Here is a 17,477-nt window from a genome sequence, read left to right on the forward strand (position 1 = left end):
AAGTGTGTCGTCTGTGAGGTTTACAGAATGCAGAAGAAATAGTGTCCGGAGTTGTGTGAACAGATCATAATATCAGCTGTCATTGATGCAAGCTTGCTTGACAGCCTGCAAATTGGCCTCATTGAGGAAGGATGGCATGGATACGCTGCCGTTCAGAAGAGGAAATGTATTCAAGGAGCAACATCTGTTATTGTGGAAGGCGCAGTGTTTTAGGGTCTTCACAGCCCAATATTTGGTATCTGCCCGGAGCAGTCCCTTTGCATCCAGGTTATGGACACAAGAACCCATCTGGTGGCTGATATCAATAAAGCGAACTAGGCATGATTGTCTAACTGACATGATAGTGAACTTTTTTGAACTCTTCTTTGGCATTTGGAAGAGTAGTGTCAGTTTGGGGGAGAAGTGCAACATTTTCCGTTCCAGTCTAGTGGAGTGTCCACCAAACAAGCAACCCAAATCCCACATAAAAAAGGTTAGTACTAATCAGTTGTGTCAACAGATGCTCATACATCCATATCAACAAGAGCAACAAAGAAAGTAAATCTTCTATACAACTGCGATGTTCGAGGCGATCAAGATGAGTTGCATTCAAACAGATTTACCAGACTCCATCGATAACCACTAGTGAGTCAAGCTGGCCCTAATGGTACAGTGCTTCTGTGTGGGAATTTCCCGCCCATCATTGCAGCGTGCATCGCTGCAAAATGTTTCATTACCATATAAGGAACTGCCCGCACATCATCCGGAACAACGAGCTAGAAGAGGCAAAGCCCCATATGTCTATTCAAGTTTCCTTAGACGACACAGAATTTTCTCTGGTTTTGGATGCCCTGCAACTCATGCAAAGTGAGCTAGCTGTGGCTCTTACTAATCGATTACTCACCCATAACCCACCTTCGCCACATTCAACCAAAGATGATCCAGTGGGAGACAGGCAATACGCAGGTGGATGTGCTCTTTCGGGTGGCAAGGGATCTCACCGGATGCAACCTTACCGTCATTGCCCTAGGAACTCCAGGAATTTGGCTATGGGAGGAAGGTGGACCATTGGAGAAAACACAGCCCGTTCTTCCAATGTCTCGGCAGAAGCCTTCATTGGGGTAATTGCGGCCATGGACACTGGTCTTCAGTCGGATCTGGCCCAGTGGATGGAGAGTATTCGCTCTGTGGCATCTGAGATTCAGTTGTCAGGTGATACTGTGACGTCTTTGACTTACCGGTGTAAGGTTTGGGGCGGAAAGGGTGTTGGGTGGAGTTTGATTTCCATGGTGAACTACATGCAGCTAGCAATGAAATGCCAGAGGTGCATTTCAAACATTCATTTGACTTTCATAATCATTAATCGAATGGGTATTAGTATGATAGATTCATCCACTACCTACAGCAATTTATATGAAACCCTACCGGTGGACAGACCTACCATTCGCACCTTTCTGTTCTGGATTGCCACGGGTTTCAAGTTCATGCACTTGGCAGCAGGGGGGTCATTCTATCTACTAATTCTCGTGGCTGCCAAAGACCTGTGATGGACTGTAACTAGGATGCAAGCCAACATGCCCTGGGAAATTGCCAAGATGTTGAGAAGGCCAAATGCCTGCGGTAAGTCCCGCCCATATCAGCAGTTCATTCCTGTACCTGAAAAACCGGAACAGAAAGCGATTTACGACGACTCTACCTCTATCAAGACGCTCCCAAAGTTGATTTCCATAGAGACAGCCTTTGACCGTGAGGCTCCTGAGAACCGACGCAATCCGGTTAATGGCAACAAAGTGCAGAACTTGCTGTGGACTATTGAGCAGTGAAAGATTGTTGAGGAGAGTGCAGTAACAATCACTGACACAGAAGATTTAAAGGCGAAGGTGAGTGTTCATTGTCTGGGAATGGTATGCAACTGACAGGTCTTGTACGGGGCAGCTATCCATGTTCTACCCCTCCGGAATTAAACAACCGGACACCTACATCAAGATTCCAATGTCTATCCTTCTAGGAGCATTGGAAATTCGCAACTTGGATGGGAGCCTCATGGTGTTCATCTGCAATTTCATGCCTCCTTCAATGCAAGATACCCTTTTCCCATTACTGAAATCTGCTTTTGATTGCCTAGATGTGTTCAAGAATCGCACCGTGTTGTCCATCTCTCAAGAGACCCAGGATCCTGAGGCCATATCACAATCTGAAGCAAATGAACTGTTTCGCTGCATTCACTTTAGCCATTGGAATAGATACGGTCTTTCGGTGAGTACATGCTTATGACCGTTGATATGTAGACACTGATATCCAGTAGGGCAACACGGCACCTGCTGACACGCACCCTCATGATTTGGTGGCTACATCAGGCAGAACTAACCTCACACAAACGCTGCCTTACATGTCACGCGAAACTTTTGAATACGAGCAACTGTATCTCAACATCCAGAATAACCTAAGGGAGGTTTTTGAGTGGATAGAGCAGACAGTGAGTAGTTTTTGAGTATTGTAGTATGTTCTCTGATGCATATTCAGGTAGCTCATTATCTTCCAGATGACTATACTGTTCTTGCTGAGCTCATTGATATTCTTCCCAATGCTGGTGGATCACCGGTAAAACCTTTCTTGTCTCTGGTGGTGAACATCAACGTCTGCACAATAGGTCATTGGGACGGAAAGGACTTTCGACTGTGTTTAGTACTGCCCATCGGTAACTTTGTAGGGGGTGGACTGGTGATGAGGGAGCAGGGAGTTGTTGTTGAGATGCGTAATGGAGATTTTGCTTGCTTTAGGTCCGATGAAACAACACATTTCAACTTGGACTACCTAGGTGAAAGAGCCTCCTTGGTACTTCATTCAGATGGGGAGTTTCAGAAGTGGAGGGATAAACGTAATGGTTGGAAGGATCATGGGTGCTTCAATTCCACTTAGACTCTTTCGAAAACCTGTAGATCTTACAGTGCTGTCCAACAGTCACTCAAAGTTCAACCATGGACCTATCTGTTACCAATGCTCCTAAGAGTCCACTTTCCCCATATTTTGAGGGCATAGTAAGCAGCTTCTATCTGCCTCTGAGCTTATCTTACAGAAGGTAACAGTAACAGAACCACATCTATTTGCTCTGAGCCAAAGTTTATGTAATTCTTTGCTGCTAATATTTCCTTTACTTTCCCATTCCTTCTCTCCTCTTCTACCCATGTCTCGGCCTAACACTAGAAGCGCCTCAGGGCAAGGCTCATCTGTCCCCATCCATGGTAATGGAGTCTCCTCAACACATGGAACTGTGCGTGGAACAGGACGTGGAACTGCGCGTGGAACTGCGTGTGGAACTGCGCATGGAACCGGACGTGGAACTGCACAAAGAGGTAGAGGCATGGCTCAGAAGGGTGCAGTGGATACCAACAAGAACACCAGCACACCACCGACCTCTACTAGCGATACCTCCTCATCTGCCTCTCGGGCATCTCAGGCATCTCAGGCATCTGCCTCTCAGGCCAAGTCCAAGTCTGCGACTCCTGGTGGCCTTTCTGCTCAGGAGGAGAACCTGTTAAAGGAGCTCACTGCTAAGAAGAAAGCAGTGGCTTCTCAGGCAGCTGAAAATGTCAAGAAAGGTAAGCATTAGAGCATGCTAAGTAAAGTATGCTAATATGTTGTCAATAGCATCATGCAAGAGGGCAGCAGATATTCTGTCTAATGAGACAGATAACGAGTCCGCTGGCTCTGCAGATGAAGGAGAAGACCACCATGCACAGTTACCACCATCAAAAGTCAGGAGGATTGGGCTATCAGGCTCACCTATTGCAGACTCTCAAGATACTGGTATGGTACAATCAATTCTTGATTCTGAACTTGATAGCATGGATGAGTTGGACAAGGAAGACCAGGAGTACCAGGAGGAGGAGGAGGAGGAGGATGAGGAGGGGGTGGGGGTGGGGGTGGGGGAGGAAGACATGGAGGGGGTGGAAGGGGAGCACGCTAAATTTTCTGGTGAAGAGGTAAGTGCTCATTGTAATTTGATGCAGATAGCTAACAGACTACTACCACCAGGTGGAAGTGAGCGTGGAGCCTTGCATTACGACCAGCATTCCCAGATCAAAGGTATCAAAGTTAGCTACTCTCAGTCATATGGAGAGCCCTTGCACCAAATGCATTGCCATCTCTGGCCACAAGGCCCTAAGATTGCATGTTGCTACAGTGGAAGGCTTTCCCTCCTCCTCTGATAGAGACCAGCTGTGTTGGGACCTCATCCTGGAATCGTCCAAGCAAAACAAGCTGTTGTGGGAGAAGATGAAGGAGATACAGGGTGATGACACCCTCAAGGCTCAACTCATTGACTATGCAAGTGACTTTCTCTTTCTAATATCTATAAGCTGATTAGTACTCTTGCAGACATGGAAAGGTGCCACTCAGATAAGGGGTGAGCTTGTCGCCAAAGCCAGAATTAGTATTCCCGCCTGTTTTGGAGTTGGCACAGGCTCCGACTGGACTGATGATGACCTCCAGGAAGCTTTGAAGTGGTTGCTGGATGATATGAGGTTTATGAATGGCGGCATGGATGTAAGGGTGAGTCTTCAACTTGGACCAAAGCAGAGCAGGACTAATACTGATCATTCATATACCCAGAATCTCACCTGTGACACACAGGCACCACTCAAAAACCCAGCATTCAGAGTACTACTGGAGGCTCAGTGGTGGGGTCCCAAAGGTGAAGGTAGGAGGTGCAGTAGGAAGGGAAATGCCTACACAGATAATCTTCCTATCCTGGCTCTTATCGCTTGCGCAGTAAGTGACCATCCTTCATGCTTGAGTGTGTGATTGATGATGATTGTAGGTGGAGTGTGTCCTTCTTGGAGTAAAAAGAGGATCACCGGTAAACTTCTCAGAAAGTTACTTCAAATCTTGGTTTGATTTTTTTTTTCTTTTTTTTTGTGTATCTAATGTATTATCGCAGGTGGGAGAGCTTTATGGAGTTGCTCACTAAATTTTCCAACAAATGTCCAACTTATTTGGAGACTGTCTGGGATGAGCTGAAGGAGGGGCTCTGGTGCGTCCATGATTATCACATTTATAGACTCTGCTAACAGTGCCAATACAGGAAAGGCCACACTGCTCTATCAACTGACACTCCTACTCCAATATTTGATTTCTCAGCCCTAGAGACAGCAGCTAAGGTATCCAAGCAGGGGAAGGTGTAGTAGTTAATTGCAAAATTTTGTCACTATGATTAACTATAGTTTGAATTGATTTGTCTTTGCTCTTACTTTTTTTGATGTGGAAAGTGAATATAAATGCAAATATAGCAGACATATAGCAGAAATATAGTGTAGTAAAGGAAAAAAAATTGAGGTGCCTCCAAATTTTGGAAGTTGAATATATATGCCTATATGTACTCCTAGCTACAAGTAATGCCATATGTCACTATATGTCCTCTCTATAGAGGGGGGGATTGCTTTAGATCCTATGATGTCTATAGATGCTATATATTCATATATAGTGCTATATGAGCTAATATAGCAATAACCCTTTTTCCTGATGTTGCGCCCTCTGTAAGAATACATAAGACGTATGGTGGGATTCTCGATAACTAGACACTCACAGCAAGATCACCTTTCAACACCTGGAAATACTCCTGCCATGCAACGATTATGAGCTCACAAAGTTTTGTGTGGTGGGGAATGTCTGAATCGGTCAAATCCTTCCGCAAAAAATGTATCAGGCGTCGAAACTCCACACATTTGATAATGTTTATTGCCTGCAGAAAATGAATTAGCAAGGGCACGTAGAAAGTAAATATCAACTTGCCTGATCATCCGCAACTATGAATTTCACCAACTGACGGTGCATCTCATCAATGCTGAAATCTGGGATATAATTGTCCGGAGATAAGGTGGTTCCAGGCAGAAAATTGCCGTGTCCCTGATTAGGGATGGTACCGAGCAACTCAATGTAATATGCAGGGTCCTGGTGCCTTTCATGGATAGCTGCCAAAGTCCACCCTTCAGCAAGTCGCTCATTGAGTGGCTGTACATAGATAGGCCAGCGTAGGCGCTCCGCCTCTTGCAGGAAAATGTCAGTGTGGTGATAGAAAGCATGAGTATGACGGGCAGAAGTGCCAGTTGAGTGCTTATACGACATAACCTGGTGTGAACTGTCCACCTTCTGCAAATCCCTGGACAAGGCCGTAAGAAAGAATGAAATAATTGCAGACGCAAAACTCACTCGCAAATTCGGCAAATCTTGTGTTTAGTAGCTGAATCTTCCCTAAAGAAGTGATTGATATCAGCAGTGCTTTTAGGCTGCATTCCTTGGACACCTGTAGCCAAGGGATCGACTTGGGTGGAGTAGATGGTACTTGTAACTGTCTGCAGAGGGCTGGGAACTGGAGGAGCCCTAACGCTGGGTGCAAGCAAGTTATCTTCTTTGTCCCCAGAGACATTGCCAATGTCAATGTATTCTCTGTCATCTGGCATGTGACTAGTGCCAGTACGAACTGCGCTATTATTGTGGAACCTCAGAGGCAGTTGCCGTTGCCTTTGGGGGTGTTGAAGCATAGTTGCATTCAATGCAACAGTGGCAGCGATGGGCGCAACAGTGGCAGCGATGGGTGCAATAGCGGCAGCGATGGGGGTAACGATGGGGGTAGCATCAATTGGAGCAGCGGCAGTAGGAGTTACAGCAGCATGAGTAGGCACAGTGGTAACTTGAGACTTCTGCCCTTGTTGATGAGGAGGCATGTTTGAGTGACAGTAAAGATTCAAAGACACAGTCTTTATGTATCTTCGTCAAGGGAAACAGTGGGGAAACACCAATGCTGAGTCAACTAATGACAAGTCCAACGTGTACGCACAAGCGAAGGTCTGAACAACATTATTAATTGTGATATGACACCAGGAGGACAACTGAACGTATGCCCAGGGTACATACCGTAAGATCTTGTTCATTTGAGTGGTCCTAGGCAGCACAATATATGTGTGGGGTTTCCCTGATGCCCACTACTTACCCAATGAGAGGGATACCGATACCATAAGATGTGCATTCTGATGTACCCCAGATTTCGCAATCAGTTGGTTATATCGAGCACAGTAAAGCTTACCTACATCCTCAGAGTCAACTGGCTGTCCAGAAATCAGATTGCGATATAGCAAGGACATCCAGCGAAAGGGACATCTCATGTTTGCAGAGGGTTTGCCATGGTTGTTAGGGTGGGTGGTTTGACGGTCACTGAACACATGTTTCAAATATCAACCAATGGGTCAAGCGAGTTAATGCTTACCTTTATTCCAGGAGTCGATGACTGATTGATTGAGCATTTAATTGTGATACAGTGCAAGGGGATTGGGGTGTTTGTGGAAAATCCCCCATGCATCGTTGGTCATGACAGTGATATGATTCAATAAGGCGAAACTGGTAGATGTTGGGAATCAGGCTTCAGGAGTAAGGTACAGGTATCCAGGACAAGTTTGTTTCTGTAGCAGGCCGACCAATTTGCAGAAAAACAGCACTTGCAACTTGCAAGGAGGATGGGCAAGGAGATGGTAGGGTGAGAAAAAGATAAGAAGCTGCGTGACTCAGCGTGGAGTTGGCCCTCGGGAGTCAGGAGTCGGGATTCGGGAATCAGGCCTAGGGTTCAAACGTTCAAGACGCAAATTTGTCAACATGTATTTGACCGCATTGAACAGTTTGAAACCTATGAGAAACACATTGTAGACTTGTACACTGTACAGTTATGTAGAGATAGAAAGACATATTCAACAGCGTGATCTAGCAACTAATGGCTTTTTCCGCAGTGCAGTTGGGTGCATGGGAGAGGTATTACGTTGGTGTAAACTTCAAAATCACATTAGCTTCAGATTGTGAATGGGAAAATGAGACAGAATACTCACACATGAGTAGATCTGTGAAGTGGTGTTGCATCCGGCAGACATGGGGCCGCCTCGGCCATCCAGTGTTCATTGGAGATTGAAGGGTGATGTGTGATGTAATTATCGGGCATGCTGAAATCCAGCAAGCATGTAGATGGCGCAGCCAAGGTGGCTTGAAGACCACAAAGCAATGAACGAAGATGCCCATAGTCAGGGTCTTCCAAGAACGCAAGAGAGCGCGTGTAGATGAGAACACTTGCGAATTCAACGGGAATTCCATTGCATAAGACTTCAATGGTGGTGTTGACCTTGCGCTCGAGTATGGAAGAGCTGGAGAGTTTCTTGTGGTCACTATTTAACCATGGAAGGGAGCCGCGTAACAGATAGATCAACATGTATGTAAGCGATTCAAGGTCGTCACGACAACCCGGGTCAACTCCTAAGTGGTTGTTGATTGAAGCGAAGGCAGGAGTGCCAGTGAGACGTTGATTTTGATGAAAGGGAATATGGACTCTGGTTGCAGTGTCCCAGTATTCCTTCGCGATACCGAAATCAATTATAAATGCAGTGTGCTTCAAATGGCCAAGGCCCACCAAGACATTCTGCAGTTTGATATCGCAGTGAACATAATTGTTCGAGTGGATGTACTCAAGACATGAGAGCTGGAAAATGGGTTAGCCTATCTGCAACAACCCAGCACAAACCGACTGACCAGTTGGATTCCTAGATTGACAACAGTATGAAGGCTAAATTTTCGATCATGTGCGAGGAAAAGATCATGCAGTGATGGCCCAAGGAGGCCGAGAACCAAAGCATGATATGTTGATTCTCGACTGAACCAGAGAGCGTGGGGTATCCCAACTCCACCTTCAAGTCGTTTCAGAATGGTGTATTCACGCTGTACAGAAGATGGCTGGGCTGTGATGGATTCGAGTTTGATGGCAACTGCATCATCTTTGATGATGTTCCAAGCGTGGTACACAACAGCTAAGTAGGGTCCATAGTATGTTAATTTTTTATAATCATAGTCAGCTTGTGAACAACACACTGTATGAACCAGATCCCAAAACATCTCCGAGTCTGAATCTACTGTCAACTCGTATCGGGACCTTATGGTTCATGGTGGGTATACTATGAGATAACTTGAGCCTTGAGGCCTCGAGGAGCAACAGTCAAACTAACCGGGAATGAGACTTCAACAGAGACGTGATTTCGTATTTATAAATCAGCTTGAGCTGGCCTCAAGCCAGCTCGAGCTGCTGTTGTTTATTTTTGGCTCACAGTTGGTTCGTGAGACTCCAAACGGCTAACGAACCAGACCAAACTATATATAAGTAGCCTGGCTCACTAGGATAGCCAAAATACTTGCAAACCGATGAAGACCAAGCCGGAGCGGGCCGTAGCCGAGCTGCGGTTGCACTACTTGGTAGCGGTCCAAGAAGCGATTCGTCTTCGGCTTGACTGATTATGAGGCATTGTCGGTTTAGGTTGACGTATAAGCAGATGTGTACTAGCGTGCAGAGAGGCGATATGAGTATTCCGATAAGACTTTGGCACGTTCGGTGACACAACCCTGCAGTAATGTGTAACTTGTTGCGCCCAACGGATTGAGTTGAGCAATTTTTGTGATGTTGAGCTGCAAGTTAATGCGTGAGTTGTAGCTGAAAAAATCCAGACGTCATAAAGATGACATGAAAAGCAAACAATATTGGTTTGTTCCCGACAGCGGCAAATATATTGCAGCTATATTCATATCGATAGACCAGATTTCAGATTTTTGCTTTATTTGTCTAAGCTTGGAGGCTTGGAGCATACCAAACAGGAACGACTGTCTTCCTTCATATTGGTCTGCCTAAGGGAGACTAATACCAAACAGAGGTGCACCTTCCCGTACTACTTACCTTGGTAACTTGCAACTTTGGGAGTACTTGACTATGCTCGGGAACCCGTTGGCACATACCAGAGCTCGCTGTCAAACAGCAGCAGGTCACTGTCTGCTCGTAGCATGGGTTCGAACTTTGACATAGGGCAAGTGGCAGGATAAAGCCATCCAACTGCCAACCGCGTGCTTCGGCTCTCGCAACTATAACTTTCAATGCTGAGTACAACCTCATTTGCAATGACATGTATTTTACCGATGACCTGTTTGCTTGACACTGAGACTACGTCGAGAATTTCGCAGTTGGGGCCAATTGGGGCGAGTTCATCACAGAGAGCGCCCAAAAGGTGAGCACACAGTTGTCGTTCTGATAAATTTCGCCCGAATAGACAAGTCTGACCCTTTTATTTGTTTAGCTCCACAAGTAAACGGAGGCGCTTAGACGATTTTTCCAAACCCTGGTCTATCGATATGAAAATAGCTGTGACCTTGCTTCGCAAGGTTGATATTTTGTTCCACTCCAAATTAATATTGATCGGACCATCTGTATGAACTACAGATATATGTAGGTTCTTCCTACATCGCCATGAATAACAATATTCAGCACATAAAAGCAAGCCGTCTTCCTACTGTCCCCTTCAGATCCTATGTCACATCCTCACTAACAATCCGTTGCTCCTGTGTCCTCGCTGTTGTTGCTGCGTTGACAGCATCAATATCTGCAGCATCGGTACCTGCCGGTGACCCTGACAGTGTATGTCCTTTATTTTGCCGGCGTAATTCAGACTGCACACACAGGGTCGTCACTGCGTGAGTATGAGTAATTTGCGTCCTGTATTTAGCCACATGACTCACCGTCGTTCGGTGGTCTCCTCAGCGCGAAAAAAAGAAGAATAAGTATTAAAGTAAGGTGCTCGAACATGTTATGCTCATTCCCTGCTATGCTAATCCCCTGCTTTAAGAAGTGGATACATATCCGTAGCAGAGACTTATTTTGTATCTGAGACAGAATGGAGTTGGCGAACTGCAACGTTAACGTTGTGGATAATTATGTCTATCATTCCTAGAATGATCTACCCAGCCTTTGAAGCGCCGGATTCGCGAAACTTCCGCTGGTTGACATGATAATGTCATCCTCACGCCTGAGAAGGCTCATCTGGCGGAATTGCTGAATAGTAAGTACTTAGTCTAGTCTATCTTTGCCCTCACAACTGACCCGAAAATTTTCTTAAATCCCCATCACCCCTTGACCAGGATCATACACGATAGAATATCCCGAATGCAAGGAAAGTAGAAGAACAAGGTGAGTTACTTATCTATGTGCACGTAGGGTATACCATGGGTATACGCGCAGGTCGGAAAGTCAACACCGTACCCATACCCCTCAACACAATACCCCTACGGGTAGAGGTACAGTGTTACCCGTACTAACCCGCGGGTATGGCAGCTTACCCGCAGTATGCATTTACTTGCGGGTACACATACTACAACTTCAAGAAATAGCACTACGTAGGCGAGCAAAGGTGGAGAAGATTGACCCACTCTGTGCCTGTACCTTTCCGCTACTAAATGCAAGGTCAACTGCCTCTTTGCCACAGCAGCCAATGGCATGGTGCTTCAGATTAGTAGTCGAAGACCTATCCTTGGAATCTTGGAAGCGTTCATGAGGACGAAGATGATCGGTGAGCTTTTGCTCCGTTTGTTCTGCTGGCGATACCATCCGATGGAAATCAGTAGTACGTCCGTCCGGCTGATAGGACTTGAAGCGGTAATACGTCTTGACCAGGAATTGATGGTTAGTCGCATTTACCATGTACTACACACATCAATTGATCCTGAGACTTACGGAGTAAAACATAGGGAAGATAAGACAAGTACATGATGAGTGAGCTAATAGTAGGCTACTGATAATCCACTTGACTGATGTTCCCTGAGTATTTGGTTTTTGAGAGTGCCAAAGTACTAGTGACCTGCGTCCGACGGCGCTCACGAACTGCTGATCTGTCAACTCTCCGACGTAGCATTTCCAGTGACAAGTCTTACAAATGTTTCCGACTGGGGCACGACATAGTGGCATAAAAGCCACGACCGAAGCAGGAAAACCCATCATTTCGTGAACAAGTCACAATATCCTCTCCCAGTAAGGCATTCCTCTGCTTACTAGGAGTGTGGCCGACACTAAGCATAGCACACAGTGACGAGCACGTCGTCGGGATTCGGAAGGTGCATGACAGAGTACGCACTCAGCCAAGGAGACATCATAGTAGCGACTCTCTGCAAACCAGAGGGCCTGTGCGATCTTGCGGCTCGATATTCAAGTTCCTGGTGCTCAAGGTCGATGTCACGAAGCAAGAAGATGTCGATGAGGCATTTGATCGCACCCGTGAGGCGTTTGGATGGTTGGATGTGGTGTTCAATAATGCGGTACCAGCCTGTCACGGAGGTGGAAGACATGCCAGTTGAATGTTTGAAACGAGTTTTTGGGGATTGACGAATGTTAGTCGTGCTGTCGAGTTTTCTTAGGGAGGTGAATGAACTGGGAAGGGGAGTGAGGCTGCTCGTATAGTAAAATTTGCAGTAGCTTTCGAGGGGCCTCCTTGCTTTGCATTATGAGCTAGCACACGATATGAATACAAAGGGCGAGATCCGTATAAAATCGAGGTACAAATCAGAATGGGGTAAATATCTCTGTTCTAAGGACAACTCGCTACGATGGCCTCGAGCTTCGTGTGTGCCCTTCATTCTTCATCGAAAGCTGAGTGAAAGGGTAATTATCGTAGCACGGATAACATTACTAGAGACTTACTATTGATCCAAGCAAGGAAGATGGCCTTCGTGGCCTCATCGCTCATGTCCATCATGTATCGATACGATTCCAGGGCTGCTCCGACTTTACCTGACCGAATGAGTGCATGGTAGCGTTGCTGGTTTGCAATTTGCCACAGGGACTTGAGGTCCCAGCCGAAAAGCTGGAGAAGCAAGCAGTTGAGCATAAAGAGGATTCTCGGTCGTGTCATATCGACGTACCACAACAAAGTCCGCGTACATAGCATGAATGTCCAATGTAGAAAAGAAAGCGGCAGCCTTGACAGCTGCTGTGAAGTGGTTTGCAGCTTCTTTGTGAAGCGCACCGTCCACGGCAATGGTTCCCAGCTGGACTCGCAGATACGCCTGATGCGCGAAAAATCAGTGAGGATACGAACCTGGGCTCCATCGAGTGCATGATACGTACTTCCACGACACGAGAACCAAGAGGATCAGGATTGGGACGGGTAGCCAGGTCTTGGACGAGCAGCATTGCCTCCTCATGTTTATTTGCATTGAAAAGTGCTATCACCTGAAACCCGCAATGAAGTACAGAGTGTGTAAGAAAAATGCAACCTGCCTTGATCAAGAAAAGGAAAAAAGGAGTCTTTGAATCTCCATCCGTGAACGCGAACGTAAACGCGAGGTCAAAGGCTGTCGTCGCGTCCAACACCTGCTGTTTCCCGTAGAGAGCGATACCTTTGGCAACATACCCTGTCAATGAGGGCCGTATGCTGAGGGACTATATCACGATTAATGTCAGCCTATGTTGAGGGAGCACGGTGGGTCAGCATACTTGCCTTACTCGCGTCATGAAGTGCCCGGTCCCAGTCAAATTTGCGTGCCATAACGAGCGAGCGGTCGGCGTAGGATATGTCATTATTGGCATCGGTTTCGATCTCTTGCGTGAGTATCTTTTCAGCTGCAGACAAATCTCCCGTAATGCAAGCTTTTCGGGCGGTTGTGTTGATGGCAAGGATCTGCATGCAAAATGCTCGAATTATGGTATGCCATTGAAGGGTGGAAACATGCCTTTGAATCAGGGTGTTGAGCCTTGGAATTAAAAAAGATGCAAGATGAGATGGCGGAAGTGTAGGGAATCGGCGGGAAAGTACCTCTTCTGGCCAAGCGTACTCGGGTACTTCCCATTCTGAGATCATCTTATCATCACCTCCACTGAGGACATGTTTTCCGTCCATGGAGAAAGTGACGCATGTCATCCAGGTTGAGTGCTGAAAGATGGCGATGGGTCGTCGATCTGACAGCCGCCAGAGACGGACATGGCTGTCATAAGATGCAGAAGCCAGGTAGGTGCCCTCAGGATGAATGGCAATGGCGACGATATCATCAGTGTGGCCCGTCCAGGGATCACCGACCTGCTTCCAGGTAGATGTGTCCCACTCCCGTATGCTGGGATCGTCTTCACCACCCGATGAAAGAAGGCGAGTGCCATCGGGCGTCCAGGCGAGTGACTGGTTGCCTGTTGTCTTGACTTCGACTCTGGCGAGAGGACGTCCCTCAAGGAAGAGGTTGTGTAAAGGATTATGGATTTTGATATTGGTCTCTGTTGCGATCGCAAGATGTTTACCAGATGGCGAATACTGAACGCAGTTGACTTCACTATCACACTCGAATAGGTCTCCTTCCATCCGCCAAGTTTCCGTTCTCCATAGTTTCATCGTTTTGTCTGTTGAACCGGTGGCTAGCACTTTACCATCAGGAGAAAAGTCTAACGCCGAGATTTCCTCGGAGTGGGCTTTGATAGGTTGGGTAAGTGGTTCCCCGGTTTCTCCGTTCCAGGGGATGATCTCTCCCTCGTCATCGCCACTTGCTATCGTCTGCCCATCTCGTGATACCGCCAATTGGTTCACTTTGGCACGATGCCCCTCCATCTTCTTCAACAACACGCCTGTTTCTAAGTCCCACAGACAAAGTGTCGTGTCATCCGAGGCCACGATCATACGTCGTCTATCCGGGAAAACTGCTACAGCGTGTATAACTTCCATGTGATCTTTGAAAACTCGAATGCGTGTGGTGAAGTTTGGAATGAGCTGCGACATTTTACTGGAAGTTAATGGTCTTGAATACGGTCGAGGTGGACTTGGGTGGAGGAGTTATGGACGTCTTGCTCCAAGCTGCAGAGCCTTGCTTGTGTACGGTGCTTTCTTTGGCTATTGCACTGCATTTACCTGCCTCGTGTTACATAGACGCCCAGGGCACAACTTAGATAGGAGATTGCAGGGTAGTGCCTCACAAACTTACATAAAGTCAACAGTCCGCGTGCACTACTAAGCGTTCAGCATGTAGTAAGTTCCTGTTTTGCGCAGCGGTCTACATAGTAGCCCGCTGCTCACGTTGTCTTCACTATTGCGGAGCTGAGTGATGATCTAGGGTGGAAGTGAGCTTTGAATTGAATGTTTGCAGTCTATGTTATGTTCTTATTTTTGTTTCTGGTTTCGCTACCATTTATTCATCTGTTTCTTTCCTGCCCTCTCGTTCTTTGTTTCGTTTCTCCTTCATTCTCTGCTCCTCTCCTTCCTATGTCCCTTGAGCGCAGAGACTGATACCAATAAACCCACTGCACAGCAGCACTCTCTATCTTGCAGCGGACGACACCTCCACACAGGAGTCTGCGACAGGAGAACACAGCGGGAGTCGTGTTATTTGTTGCCCTTGTGGATGGCACATGCACAGGAAGTGTCATCGTCATTTTCGCTGCCCTATTATCTCCGATGCGTAGGATCCCTTTACATAGGCTGCCGTCCGAGCGAGTCATGGATGTCCGTGTTCAGATATCTGCAACCCCACTGGGGAGAAAGTCAGGGAGAAGTTTCTATTCGTGTCGAATCTCGATACGACAGGGAAAGGTGATCCTCCATATGAGCGGCGATGTAATGTGAGTATGCGTTGATTCAAAATGATCTGCATCAGGTCGTGTAATTGCATTACGATGCTTCGGTGAGGACTTGGTTGCGGTAGAAGATGCGAGCTATGGCATCTGCGAATTCTGGTGCTGTATAGGGATGTCAGGCTGATGACAGCAAAATGTCTGAGTCGAAGTACTGAAATCGATCTCCGCTCTCCTAGCCATTCTCAGTGCCTAATGCCATTGGACAAGCAGCCGCTCAGATAAATGTCAAGGACGAGCTACTACTACGTAAAGTAAGGACGAATTGAACCAAGCGGCAACACCCGGGGATGTGGGAGCCTCGATGCAACTCATACCGAAGTAACCGGAACTTCGTTGCCAACATGGTTGTCGAGATTACGCCTGCAAGTTGGCGCTTAGAAGTGCTGTCCTTGCTCGTTATTGCTTCATTTCTATCCCAACGTCCTACAGGTTGATTTTGGTTGAACACTACATAGCCTGGCGTGCCCAAAATGTCCCAGTTCCCGGCACCTGAGCGGCGCGTCCTCTCATTACACACCACTCTAGGGACAGACCCAGTGGAACTCAAGTATGTCACGTTGTACTACCCCGTCTCCTCCTCCAAAGACGGCCTCACACTCGTGTTCACACATGGAATCGCTGGACGTGAGTTCTTTCATCCATATCTCGTACAACTAACCGAAAACGGTGTTGGTGCAGACAAGGAACAGTACGACCCTACCATCACTCGCCTGCTCTCACACGACCAGACTCGTGCAACGATCAAAGATATCTGGGTGCTCGATTTCCCTAATCATGGTCAAACGGCGCTTCTCAACCGCCCCGTGCTTGATGCGCGTAAGGCAATTGGGAAGGGAGCATGCAGTGCGTTCCTCGTCCTCCATATATGTTATCACACTAATATCAATGTTGCCTGCAGCAACGGCAGATTTTGCGCTCTACCTTCGAGCCTTCCTTTCCTCTCCCTGGCTCAACACCAGTTCGGTAGTAGGCATCCCTCATTCCGGGAGTTGTACCCTATGGATCCTCGCACTCGCATCCACCAATCCATGCCCGACGCCCTTTGCTCTTGTCATGATCGAACCCACATTGATGTTCCCCTCTCTCTCCCCAACTGACCCTCGCTCAATTCACGGGGCTGCAAACGTTCGAGGCTGTCTGGCTAAACGAGACCGTTGGGAGAATATGGAGGCTTTGGTAAAGTGGTTAGTCGGTGGGAAGGGTGTTTGGAGGAAGTGGGATGAGAGGGTTTTGAGCACTTATGTTCAGCATGGGTTTGAAGAAGTGAATGAGTCGGAAAGTGATGGGAAGAGTTATGTTACTCCTACTTTGAGGAAGGATGAGGAGAGCCCGTTATATGCGTGTTTATCGCACACGGTGGAGCCGGAGGCTCTGGGGCGCGCGTGTCGAGCGGTGGAGGAAGCTGGGAGGGGTGTACATGTGGTGTGGGCTGAGTTTGAGCAATTTATGTGCGTTTTTTTTCTTCAAGTTCGTGGTCGGGGAGTGACGCTGTATGTGGTAGATCCAAAGCGGCGAGGGAAGAAATTTTGGACGCTGCAGAGAATAGGGTGGTGTCTCAGCGGATTATTAAGGGGGCAGGACATCTGGTATGTAGCCCCGACATTCGAGCTTAGTTGTAAGATATTGATTCCTCCCTATCTAGATTCCTCAGGAGAAACCGGACGGACTCGGCGAGGCACTCATCGAGATTCTGGATGAGATCATGCATGGTGTAGGGAAAAGGAAGGCGAAGATGTAGGATCGTAAGTCTTTTTTTGCAATCGTTCTCTGCTGGGGACGTTCGGCTGATGATGTGTTGATAGATATGAACTCGCTTGATGTAATATAAATTCTTTGAAACTTCTTTATCGCACATCACACGAACACTGGAAGAAAGCTTGTCTAACTGCGTGTTGTCCAGCTGGGGATGAACGATGAAGAAAGTGGCGTGTGTTCGAATTGAATCACATACCAGATGCTGAAGGACCTGAGTATGGCAAGTGACCTCTGCTCTCTTCACGTAGACATCATAAGACACCATACGATTTCCATCGTACTTCGCATATTTCTGGAT

At 47.1% G+C, this 17,477-nt stretch overlaps 7 protein-coding genes across 7 annotated transcripts; 3 read left to right on the forward strand and 4 right to left on the reverse strand.

The window, feature by feature from the left end:
* Positions 1-776: 776 nt before the first annotated feature.
* On the forward strand, positions 777-2,898 carry EDB91DRAFT_1244167 (uncharacterized protein; the record flags this gene model as incomplete). The annotated part of the gene is made up of 7 exons (XM_041322389.1): positions 777-1,303; positions 1,358-1,483; positions 1,541-1,754; positions 1,806-1,859; positions 1,915-2,235; positions 2,285-2,455; positions 2,503-2,898. 7 exons carry the CDS (start codon positions 777-779, stop codon positions 2,896-2,898), a joined length of 1,809 nt encoding a protein of 602 aa, XP_041181896.1.
* Positions 2,899-4,092: 1,194 nt separating this feature from the next.
* EDB91DRAFT_1046260 (uncharacterized protein) lies at positions 4,093-5,162 on the forward strand (the record flags this gene model as incomplete). The annotated part of the gene is made up of 6 exons (XM_041313252.1): positions 4,093-4,309; positions 4,346-4,431; positions 4,555-4,749; positions 4,799-4,869; positions 4,919-5,015; positions 5,052-5,162. 6 exons carry the CDS (start codon positions 4,093-4,095, stop codon positions 5,160-5,162), a joined length of 777 nt encoding a protein of 258 aa, XP_041181897.1.
* A 598-nt stretch (positions 5,163-5,760) lies between these two features.
* Positions 5,761-7,003, reverse strand: EDB91DRAFT_1078605 (uncharacterized protein; the record flags this gene model as incomplete). The annotated part of the gene is made up of 5 exons (XM_041315043.1): positions 5,761-6,136; positions 6,187-6,682; positions 6,815-6,824; positions 6,892-6,918; positions 6,968-7,003. The coding sequence occupies 5 exons, from the start codon at positions 7,001-7,003 to the stop codon at positions 5,761-5,763; spliced, it is 945 nt and encodes a 314-aa protein (XP_041181898.1).
* Positions 7,004-7,535: 532 nt separating this feature from the next.
* EDB91DRAFT_1304364 (kinase-like domain-containing protein) lies at positions 7,536-8,950 on the reverse strand (the record flags this gene model as incomplete). The annotated part of the gene is made up of 4 exons (XM_041325021.1): positions 7,536-7,654; positions 8,011-8,491; positions 8,542-8,816; positions 8,878-8,950. 4 exons carry the CDS (start codon positions 8,948-8,950, stop codon positions 7,536-7,538), a joined length of 948 nt encoding a protein of 315 aa, XP_041181899.1.
* A 2,272-nt stretch (positions 8,951-11,222) lies between these two features.
* Positions 11,223-12,277, reverse strand: EDB91DRAFT_1108314 (uncharacterized protein). Its single transcript, XM_041317544.1, has 4 exons — positions 11,903-12,277; positions 11,625-11,818; positions 11,533-11,598; positions 11,223-11,485 (listed from the first exon to the last, which is right to left on the reverse strand). Exons 2-4 carry the CDS (start codon positions 11,816-11,818, stop codon positions 11,326-11,328), a joined length of 420 nt encoding a protein of 139 aa, XP_041181900.1. The 5' UTR covers positions 11,903-12,277; the 3' UTR covers positions 11,223-11,325.
* Positions 12,278-12,322: 45 nt separating this feature from the next.
* EDB91DRAFT_697814 (WD40-repeat-containing domain protein) lies at positions 12,323-14,791 on the reverse strand. The gene is made up of 9 exons (XM_041328128.1): positions 14,776-14,791; positions 13,629-14,706; positions 13,546-13,566; positions 13,314-13,493; positions 13,094-13,255; positions 12,941-13,045; positions 12,736-12,879; positions 12,515-12,677; positions 12,323-12,463 (listed from the first exon to the last, which is right to left on the reverse strand). Exons 2-9 carry the CDS (start codon positions 14,571-14,573, stop codon positions 12,447-12,449), a joined length of 1,737 nt encoding a protein of 578 aa, XP_041181901.1. The 5' UTR covers positions 14,574-14,706; positions 14,776-14,791; the 3' UTR covers positions 12,323-12,446.
* Positions 14,792-15,751: 960 nt separating this feature from the next.
* On the forward strand, positions 15,752-17,467 carry EDB91DRAFT_1108323 (Alpha/Beta hydrolase protein). Its single transcript, XM_041317545.1, has 6 exons — positions 15,752-16,048; positions 16,103-16,267; positions 16,323-16,872; positions 16,926-17,010; positions 17,067-17,166; positions 17,227-17,467. Exons 1-5 carry the CDS (start codon positions 15,895-15,897, stop codon positions 17,160-17,162), a joined length of 1,050 nt encoding a protein of 349 aa, XP_041181902.1. The 5' UTR covers positions 15,752-15,894; the 3' UTR covers positions 17,163-17,166; positions 17,227-17,467.
* The last annotated feature ends 10 nt before the right edge of the window (positions 17,468-17,477 follow it).

Source organism: Suillus paluster (genome assembly GCF_016628075.1).
Source record: "Suillus paluster strain FC165 chromosome Unknown EDB91scaffold_6, whole genome shotgun sequence".
Classification (NCBI taxonomy): domain Eukaryota; kingdom Fungi; phylum Basidiomycota; class Agaricomycetes; order Boletales; family Suillaceae; genus Suillus; species Suillus paluster.